The 10,822-nt window shown below is 40.9% G+C and overlaps 1 protein-coding gene across 3 annotated transcripts; it reads right to left on the reverse strand.

Moving 5' to 3' along the window:
* Positions 1–3,481: 3,481 nt before the first annotated feature.
* On the reverse strand, positions 3,482–9,298 carry lrrc3 (leucine rich repeat containing 3). Of its 3 annotated transcripts, none has more exons than XM_061918416.1 (3): positions 8,999–9,298; positions 5,730–5,775; positions 3,482–5,133 (listed from the first exon to the last, which is right to left on the reverse strand). In XM_061918416.1, exon 3 carries the CDS (start codon positions 4,870–4,872, stop codon positions 4,063–4,065), a length of 810 nt encoding a protein of 269 aa, XP_061774400.1. In that variant the 5' UTR covers positions 4,873–5,133; positions 5,730–5,775; positions 8,999–9,298; the 3' UTR covers positions 3,482–4,062. The 3 variants fall into 3 exon arrangements, with proteins under 3 accessions (XP_061774400.1, XP_061774401.1, XP_061774402.1); XM_061918417.1 differs by having other exon boundaries at positions 5,717–5,775; XM_061918418.1 differs by lacking the exon at positions 5,730–5,775.
* Between the last annotated feature and the right edge of the window lie 1,524 nt (positions 9,299–10,822).

Consider the following 10,822-nt stretch of genomic DNA (forward strand, 5'->3'; position numbering starts at 1 on the left):
CCCCTGGACTACAGGCTATCTCTGGTATTCTATCACCCACGTCGTCAAGTCTTTGGTTTGTTCTGAGATTATAAAACAGAATTTAACGCAGGGTTATTCAACTTGCAGTCCGGGGGCCAAATCCCGCCTGGAAATTACACCAAACTGGCCCCTGAGTTCAATGAAAATCTTGGGAGACAAACGTGTTTGCAGCAAATTCTGAAAAACACGAGTGCTTCTGTTGTACGGAAGAACTTGGACCAATGATCCTTACATTTACAGTTTAAAGGCCTACTGAAACCCACTACTACCGACCACGCAGTTTGATAGTTTATATATCAATGATGAAATATTAACATTGCAACACATGCCAATACGGCCGGTTTAGTTAACTAAATTACAATTTGAAATTTCCCGCAGAGTTTCTTGTTGAAAACGTCGCGGAATGATGACGCGTGTTTGTGACGTCTCCGGTTGTAGCGGACATATTAGCCCAGCATCACTTACGGCTAAAAGTCGTCTCTTTTCATCACATAATTACACAGTAATTTGGACCTCTGTGTTGCTGAATCTTTTGCAATTTCTTCAATTAATAATGGAGACTATAGAGAAGAATGCTGTTGGTGGAAAGCGGTGGATTGCAGCTGCCTTTAGCAACCGAAACACAGCCGGTGTTTGTTTGTTGTGAAGCTTTAACACAGAGCGGTCAAGCGAACATGTTTCTCTACGTCAACCAGCAAGTTTTTGATGGGAAAATTGTGATATTAAGTCGGCTCTTATCGGACACGAGTGGATTATGCGACCTCCTCTTGCAGCTGTCAAAAAGGCAGCTGTGATCTTGGCTCCTTCATTGGCTTCTCTGAGACACTGGCGTTCACCGCAGCCCTCCGACTTTCAGGTATGACTTTATAATCTCACTAAAACACTTAACACATTAAGCAGATAAGGGAATTTCCAGAATTATCCTAGTAAATGTGTCTAATAACATCTGAATCGCTCACACTGCCGTCGCCTTTTTTTTTTTTTTTTCAGTGCTTCACTCTAACTTTCCTCATCCACAAATCTTTCATCCTCGCTCAAATCAATGGGGAAATTGTCGCTTTCTCGGTCCGAATCGCTCTAGCTGCTGGTGGCTATGATTATAAACAATGTGAGGATGTAAGGAGCCCTACAACCCGTGACATCACGCGCACATCGTCTGCTATTTCCGGTACAGGCAAGGCTTTTTTATTAGCGACCAAAAGTTGCGAACTTTATACTAAATCCTTTAAGCAAAAATATGGCAATATCGCGAAATGATCTAGTATGACATTGAATGGACCTGCTACCCCCGTTTAAATAAGAAAATATAATTTCAGTAGGCCTTTAACCTTGCTAGCAAACAGAAAACTTACATAACTGAGGCGTTCCTCAAGGCACCCCTTTAAATCCTCTCCTTTTTGGTAGTTTCGATGTCTTTTCATAATTTAATTTATGCAAATAAGTTTTTTTTTGTTGTGTCTTGTGTACTTCAGATTCAGTCAGTAGTAACTTGTTCTACGAATTTAGTTTTACAAGTGGTGTTCCTCAAGGTTCCATTTTAGATCCTCTTTTCTTCATTATTTGAGTTATTTAACTAATGGCCCGCCTGTTCAGTTCAAAAAGTTTGTAAGAAACTCACATTTTAACAAAAGATCCTAAAAACACTGCAGTACTTTATTCAGAGGTGATCTTTGACTAACTTTTTGGCAGAAGGTCAATAAAAACAGCAGTGCACTCCTGTAACATAAATAGACCAAAATCAAATGTCTATTGTAGAGGACAATGTTTCTTCGGAATATACAAAATAGGACTAAATGGGAAAAAAGAGATCCGGCCCCCCCGGTTCTTAGCTTTCTGCAAATGTGGCTAAGAAATCAATAAAGTAGAAATACCCTGGACTAGCGTATTTCTCCGACTGCAACTTTTCTTTTTGTTTCTCGATTAGTCGTTCTTGTGATAAATTACTACACAGTGCTTACACTATTTGTTATTCCCCGCTTGCTCCGTCATCCTTTATTAGTTTGAACTTTCTACATCCCTTTGTTATTTCATACTTTGTGTTTTGGACCGTGCCACCTGGCGCACAATAATTCAAATACTATTCTTAATAGTACATGCTGCCATGTTTCGGTATCCTGGGGTAAACCTAAAATAAGCTCATAGTCTTACGTGTCACCGTGCTGAAAATGGAGAATTACACACATTAACAGGGGAATAGCAACCCTAAAACCTATTTATTTTGGAAGAAACAACACCAAAAAGATGTTGCAGTCAATGGTTCGACTGGAATAGGCCGGCTTCATCTAGTGCAGGGGTGTCAAACTCAAATACAGAGTGGGCCAAAATTTAAAACCGAAAAAAGCCGCGGGCCGAGGTTGAACAAATGAACCTTTTAATAGGGACCCAAACAAGTTTTGCATTGAATATTGAACAAGCAAGGCTTATATAACTTTATAGTGACATGCAAAATTGAGTTTCAATTAATAATAATAATTAAAAAATATCAATGGCATATCAAATAAAATTTAAATAAAAATTGAATGCCTCCTTTCGGCGGTGGGGTTGAGGTGGACGGGGTTTGGTGATAGCGGGGGGTGTATAATGTAGCGTCCCGGAAGAGTTAGTGCTGCAAGGCGTTCTGGGTATTTCTTCTGTTGTGTTTATGTTGTGTTACGGTGCGGATGTTCTCCCGAAATGTGTCATTCTTGTTTGGTGCGGGTTCACAGTGTGGCGCATATTTGTAACAGTGTTAAAGTTGTTTATACGGCCACCCTCAGTGTGACCTGTATGCCTGTTGACCAAGTATGCCTTGCATTCACTTGTGTGAGTGTATAAGCCGCATATATTATGTGACTGGGCCGGCACGCTGTTTGTATGGAGGAAAAGCGGACGTGGAGACAGGTTGTAGAGAACGCCAAAGGCAGTGCCTTTAAAGCCCACCCCAAATATTATTGTCCCGGATGAAATTCGGGAGGGGCACTCAACTTCGGAAGTCTCTTGGGAAAATCGGGAGGGTTGGCAAGTAAGAGTATTAGCGGTGAATGCGGTGTTACAGCGGCGGGCCAGCTCTAATGTTAATGTGATATTGCCTCAAAGGCCTAGTGAAATTACACGGCGGGCCAATTTGGCCCGCGGGCCAGATTGACACCCATGATCTAGTGGTAAGCAAAAAAAAAATCACTTAATTGTTTAATAATTGTTTTAAGCACAGTTTTACGGTTTAAACTGTGTAACGTTAAACATATGTGTTAAATAAAACCTCTGCTTTGTTTTAAATGAACACTTGGGCCTACGACGCTACGGTACTTTGTTGTTGGTCATTATGGTGGTACTTGGAAGGCCAATAGTTTTCTGAGGTGTTACTTAGCGGAAAAAGTTTGGGAACCACTGGAATGGGCTATTTACTATGTGATATGTGTTCTGCCATAGCATGCAATACAGAATCATTAAATTGTTGCTTCGGGGAGTGGGGGTGGGGGGGGGGGCCTGCTGTTGTGAGACGTATTAAAGTCACTGACGTGTGTTCATTTCATTCCTGTTGGAGTCACTGTCAGCTCCCATTACAAGGTCTCCTTCTTAGAGTATCTGATTAAGGGTCTGGTGGAAAATAAATTGATAATTTATTTTGTAATAACTGTCAGATATGACAGACATGGACATAATGCAGTGTGTTATGCAGACTCATTTCTTTTCTACCTTAAAAACTCGAGAGTGTACTGGTGGAAGACGCCAAAGGCGCTACACTTTGTGACAGTCACACAGCCTAGTAGTTTGTGTGCTTTAGTAATTTCAGTGGGAGTTACATGTGTTATCTCCAATAGCTATAATGTTACTTCAAAATGTCCACAAATTTGCCAAAAGAACACTTTTCTGTGTCAGAAATTTGAGCTTTGCCAACAAGAAGAATCATGTAAGGTTGAACAAAACCACTACAATTAGCAATTGACTTAATAAACAGGAATATTGAATAAAGTAAGTACCTCCCCTTTTTTTTTACAAAAGTAAATAAAAAAATACTCACATATTTCAAGACAAAGACACAATTGAATAATGGGTGCCCTGCTAGAGAACAGTGCTGATGGTGTCAAAATCCTTGGTCATCTGAGAGCTACTGGGCAATGATTTGAGATACTCGAGGTGCCTCCTGGCGTCCTCTTGGTTGTGTCTCACATAGTAGATGACATATCCAATCACCATGGTGAACCATCCAAACATGGTGACGAACATTGCCACATCTGTCGTCTTGTGATGAAAGTTACAGAAATTAATTCCTGAGTCCAGAACTTGGATTACGGATCTGCCGGCGTATTCCTCCTGTACGGCTGTGTGGCAGACCACGTCGTTCACCGACTCTGGGTCCAGCCTCAGTTCCCGCAGAACCTCCTGTAGTACGCACTCACAGTGCCACGGGTTATTAGAGAGATTGATTTTGGCTTTGAGACGGTCAAAGGCCTCTTTCGGGACACTGTGGATACGATTGTTGGCCAGATCCAGAACAAGGAGGCTGTCTGTGACACCCTGGAATGCTGCAACGTCCACAGTCTCGATGTCATTATTAGACAGATCCAGCTCCTGAAGGTAGTTTAGTTCTTTGAAGGCATGGTTGGGTATTTTGGTAATGCGATTGGATGTCAAAATCAGAGCTACAGTATCACTTGGTAGGTCTGATGGGATCTTCTCCAAGTTCTGAGACATACACTGGACCACAGTCATGCCACTCTTTTCTGTACAATGACAGCCGGTGGGACAAGCAGATGCACTTGCAAAAACTATTCCAAAGAGCAAGCCCCATAAGGCTTTCATGGATGGGAAACGATCACATGCATGAGATTTCCGAGGCATATCAGATACCTCCTGCATATTCATTAGCATATTATCTCCGAAGTCCACCGAGGTCTAAGCGCTCGTACTTTCAACTGATTTTACAATTCATTGCTGATCAACATAATCATTATCTTGCAAACTGCATTTCCAAAATCCTTCGGGTTTGACTTGAGGTATTCCTTCTTAAAATTGTCGTTTAAAGAACCCATCCAGGAATGAAGGTGATGCAGAATTGTCAAACGGGAATCTGTCATTTCATAGATCCAGCAAGTAAGGGTGGGGGCCAAGCAATGCTGGAATCATATCTTGCTGAAAAAACATACAAACAAAACCGTGTTACTCAAATGCAAAATATGTACATAAGTGATACTTAAGTGCAGCATGAATTTGAAATAATATTATGTTATTGTTCATACTTATCTACAATGCAGGGATAATCACATTTAATGAATGCAAATGCTCACGTCTTTGTATTTCCCCTTTTAACCACAGCTGAGTAAAAGCTATTTTCGCAGGGCTTACAAAATTCATGATGTAATTATAACCATTTCATCTGAGCAAATTTCATAAAGGATCAGTCACATGTACGGGTCATTGGCAGTCCCCCCCCCCCCCTTTTTATTCAATTACCAAAACCATTATGGTGTTGTGTCTCGTGTACTATCACAACACCACAAAATTATCCCATAATGCAAGAGCTCAACGGCACATATCTATATTGGAATCAAAACATCCTCCGGTTCAAACAAAGACCAGCATCATATTCCAAGGATTCAGAAATAGGTCCATCCGTTTAAATTGGGGCATCATCACGATAGGTATGTGAATCCCCTGTTGTGGGCTTAATTAATGCAACCATGAACCCCTTGCTGTGTTTGGGGTTTATACACACCACTTACTGGTACCTTCAAGAGTCTCATCTTTGTCCATGTCTGGCCAGGGTTGTATAGCCTATGCCAACACACACACACACGACACATAAACTCAAATGAAATAAGCCTCTGAAGACTGCGAGATATATTTGGCACGTACACAAACACATAGAGTTAATCACCCTACAGCAGGGGTGTCCAAAGTGCGGCCCGGGGGCCAATTGCGGCCCCAGGTTATTTTTTAACGGCCCCAAAGGCACATTTTAAAAATAAGATTAAAACATTTTAAAACGTAAAAAGTGGTATAAAAGAGCAAACGGGTGAAATGTAACAAGAAAATGTTGCAACGTTCACTCTAATAACACAAAGCTGCTATGCAGGCTGTTTCTTTCTTTAAAAAATAATAATGAATCAAAATCAATGTCATTATGAATTATTCACCTATTCAAGGTCAATAATTATCATTATTTTAAAACATAAAAAGTGGTATAAAAGAGCAAACGGGTGAAATGTAACAAGAAAAATGTTGCAGTGTTTACTCTAATAACACAAAGCTGCCATGCAGGCTGTTTCTTTCTTTAAAAAATAATAATGAATCAAAATCAATGTCATTATGAATTATTGACCTGTTCAAGGTCAATAATTATTATTATTTTAAAACATAAAAAGTAGTATAAAAGAAAAAACAGGTGAAATGTAACAAGAAAAATGTTGCAATGTTTACTCTAATAACACAAAGCTGCCATGCAGGCTGTTTCTTTCTTTAAAAAATAATAATGAATCAAAATCAATGTCATTATGAATTATTCACCAATTCAAGGTCAATAATTATTATTATTTTAAAACATAAAAAGTGGTATAAAAGAACAAACGGGTGAAATGTAACAAGAAAGATGTTGCAATGTTTACTCTAATAACACAAAGCTGCCATGCAGGCTGTTTCTTTCTTTAAGAAATAATAATGAATCTAAATCAATGTCATTATGAATTATTGACCTATTCAAGGCTCCAATTACGTCATGTTAAATTTTCCACTTTGACATATTTTTCGGGGAAAATGTTGCATATTTTGTGATTTTTTAAAGAAGGGCCTAAAATAAACAAACAAAAAACATAAACAACAATAAAACTTATAATTGACGGATACATCTGAAGTTGATCTCGAGATTATTGTGTTAAAAGTAAACAGTAAAAAAAATGTATAATTAATTTTCTAACACTTTAATGAGTAAGACCCTTTTGGATACTGTGATTTGTTTTTAAGTATCATTGCTCAAAAGTAATAATTAATTAAAATCAATGGGGTTATGAGTTATTGACCTTTTTAATGCTCCAATTATTGTATAATCTAAAATATTCCACTTAAAAAATTTTGGGGTGAAAATATTGCATATTTTGTGATTTTTCCATAAAAAAACGTTTTTTTGTGACAAAAAGAGCATACAACTTAAATCTCACGGTGGAAGAGGGGTTAGTGCGTCTGCCTCACAATACGAAGGTCCTGCAGTCCTGGGTTCAAATCCAGGCTCGGGATCTTTCTGTGTGGAGTTTGCATGTTCTCCCCGTGAATGTGTGGGTTCCCTCCGGGTACTACGGCTTCCTCCCACTTCCAAAGACATGCACCTGGGGATAGGCCCCTCCCACCTCCAAAGACATGCACCTGGGGATAGGTTGATTGGCAACACTAAATTGGCCCTAGTGTGTGAATGTGAGTGTGAATGTTGTCTGTCTATCTGTGTTGGCCCTGCGATGAGGTGGCGACTTGTCCAGGGTGTACCCCGCCTTCCGCCCGATTGTAGCTGAGATAGGCGCCAGCGCCCCCCGCGACCCCGAAAGGGAATAAGCGGTAGAAAATGGATGGATGGATAGATCTGAAGTTGATCTCGAGATTATTGTGTTAAAAGTAAACAGTAAAAAAAATTGGATAATTAATTTTCAAACACTTTAATGAGTAGGACCCTTTTGGATACTGTGATTTGTTTTTAAGTATCATTGCTCAAAAATAATAATTAATTAAAATCAATGGGGTTATGAGTTATTGACCTTTTTAATGCTCCAATTATTGAATAATCTCAAATATTCCACTTAAAACATTGGGTGAAAATATTGCATATTTTGGGATTTTTCCATAAAAAAAACGCTTTTTTGTGACAAAAAGAGCATACAACTTAAATCTCACGATGGAAGAGGGGTTAGTGCGTCTGCCTCACAATACGAAGGTCCTGCAGTCCTGGGTTCAAATCCAGGCTCGGGATCTTTCTGTGTGGAGTTTGCATGTTCTCCCCGTGAATGCGTGGGTTCCCTCCGGGTACTCCGGCTTCCTCCCACTTCCAAAGACATGCACCTGGGGATAGGCCCCTCCCACCTCCAAAGACATGCACCTGGGGATAGGTTGATTGGCAACACTAAATTGGCCCTAGTGTGTGAATGTGAGTGTGAATGTTGTCTGTCTATCTGTGTTGGCCCTGCGATGAGGTGGCGACTTGTCCAGGGTGTACCCCGCCTTCCGCCCGATTGTAGCTGAGATAGGCGCCAGCGCCCCCCGCGACCCCGAAAGGGAATAAGCGGTAGAAAATGGATGGATGGATAGATCTGAAGTTGATCTCGAGATTATTGTGTTAAAAGTAAACAGTAAAAAAAAATGGATAATTAATTTTCTAACACTTTAATGAGTAGGACCCTTTTGGATACTGTGATTTGTTTTTAAGTATCATTGCTCAAAAATAATAATTAATTAAAATCAATGGGGTTATGAGTTATTGACCTTTTTAATGCTCCAATTATTGAATAATCTCAAATATTCCACTTAAAACATTGGGTGAAAATATTGCATATTTTGGAATTTTTCCATAAAAAAACGTTTTTTTGTGACAAAAAGAGCATACAACTTAAATCTTTAAAATCATTATAGTGACAGATAATGTTGATCTGGAGATTTAAAACTTGAATAATAAAACAAAATAATACTGAATAATGACACATTTTTTTGACCAAAACCTTTTGGGGTCCCCGGGATCAAGCCTGAGTGGATGCCTGAATGTATATTGGTTATACATATATTGTATTGTTTTTTAAAATATAAAAATGTCAAAATTGACACTGCTTGCATTGATTTTTCAGTCTGGAGCCCTAAGCGGAAAAAGTTTGGACACCCCTGTCCTACAAGGATGGAACGTCATTAAATCACGCATTCAATGTTGTGACTGCTTGATATAACACGTTTTATATGGACAACATGGTATTATCTTTACATTGTAACGTTACAGTGTTTAACCACATCACAAATGTATCAAAGCACTTACCATAAGTTCCCCTTCTTTTTAAATGTATTTAAAACGTTCTTTACATCCACATTTTACGTATAAAAAAGGAAGTTTCCTACCAGAGTGGCCATGATTTTTTTTTATCACATATTAACAGACTTGTCCGAGTAGAAGGTAGAGTTTCTCACGCGTGGTCCCACGTCGGTTTCAAAAAACAGGCAGGAGAAGTTAAAAGAGAAGAAAAGGTGTCTTAACGTGGGAACTTGAGACGCTCGCTGGTGAGGAGGAAGATGGAAGACGCCGGCGAAGGAGCACCGCGCTTCTCTGACCGGATGCCTCGCGCTGGGCGGCAAAAGGGAGCGTGGCAGCCGGGGGCGGGGGGGGACGATACGGATGGCGATAGGAGCGATACCGAAAGCAGTGTCGGTATCGGGTCAATACAGGCGCGAGGGATCGATATTCATGCTAAATTGCACATACTTTGTGTCGATTCATATTGTTAAATTGTTGACATTTATTTATTTATTTATTTATTTCATCAATTTTCTTGGGTAGGAGAGATTTGGAAGCACAAAGTCAGAGTCAAGAGTAATTGTTTTTTTCCACTTTATTTTGCATCGTTTTATCCATCCATCCATCCATCCATCCATCCATCTTCCTACGCTTATCGGAAACCCAGACTTCCCTCTACCCTGCCACTTCGTCCAGCTCCTCCCTGGGGTTCCCGAGGCGTTCCCAGGCCAGTCTGGAGAGATGCGGGCTATAGACCGTTTTCTATTCGGGGTCCAGTTGTCATGATCCGCTGCCCGGATCATGTCTTATTCTGGTTTTGGTTTCGTTTTTGTACCGTATTCTGTTTGTGTTTGACTTCCTTAGTTCCTGGTGGCACTCGCTGTTTGTTCTGTTGTTATAGTCACACATTAGTGTCACCTGCCTCTTGTTTTTGACTCACACCTGTTTTGTAATCACTGTCTGTATTTATCAATCAATCAATCAATGTTTACTTATATAGCCCTTAATCACTAGCGTCTCAAAGGGCTGCACAAACCACAACACAAACCACTATGACATCCTCAGTAGGCCCACATAAGGGCCAGGAAAACTCACACTCAGTGGGACGTTGGTGACAATGATGACTATGAGAACCTTGGAGAGGACAACATATGTTGGGGACGGCGTGGCGCAGTGGGAGAGTGGCCGTGCGCAACCCGAGAGTCCCTGGTTCAATCCCTCCCTGGTACCAACCTCGTCACGTCCGTTGTTTTCCTGAGCAAGACACTTCACCCTTGCTCCTGATGGGTGCTGGTTAGCGCCTCGCATGGCAGCTCCCTCCATCAGTGTGTGAATGGGTAAATGTGGAAGTAGTGTCAAAGCGCTTTGAGTACCTTGAAGGTAGAAAAGCGCTATACAAGTACACCCCATTTATAATTTATTTATGTGGGCAACCCCCCCTCTAGGGGACCGAAAGCAATGGATGTCGAGCGGGTCTAACTTGATACTGTGAAAGTTCAATCCATAGTGGATCCAACACAGCCGCGAGAGTCCAGTCCAAAGTGGATCCAACACAGCAGCGAGAGTCCCGTCCACAGCGGAGCCAGCAGGAAACCATCCCAAGCAGATGCGGATCAGCAGCGTAGAGATGTCCCCAGCCGATACACAGGCGAGCGGTCCATCCTGGGTCCCGACTCTGGACGAGCGGTCCATCCTGGGTCCCGACTCTGGACAGCCAGTACTTCATCCATGGCCATCGGACCGGACCCCCTCCACAAGGGAGAGTGGGACATAGGAAAAAAGAAAAGAAACGGCTGATCAACTGGTCTAAAAAGGGAGTCTATTTAAAGGCTAGAGTATACAAATGAGTTT

This window comes from Nerophis ophidion, linkage group LG13 (assembly GCF_033978795.1).
Source record: "Nerophis ophidion isolate RoL-2023_Sa linkage group LG13, RoL_Noph_v1.0, whole genome shotgun sequence".
NCBI lineage: Eukaryota > Metazoa > Chordata > Actinopteri > Syngnathiformes > Syngnathidae > Nerophis > Nerophis ophidion.

Coding starts and splice junctions, on each gene's coding strand:
- lrrc3 (XM_061918418.1), bottom strand. CDS start 4,872: ATGCTAATGAATATGCAGGAGGTATCTGATATGCCTCGGAAATCTCAT.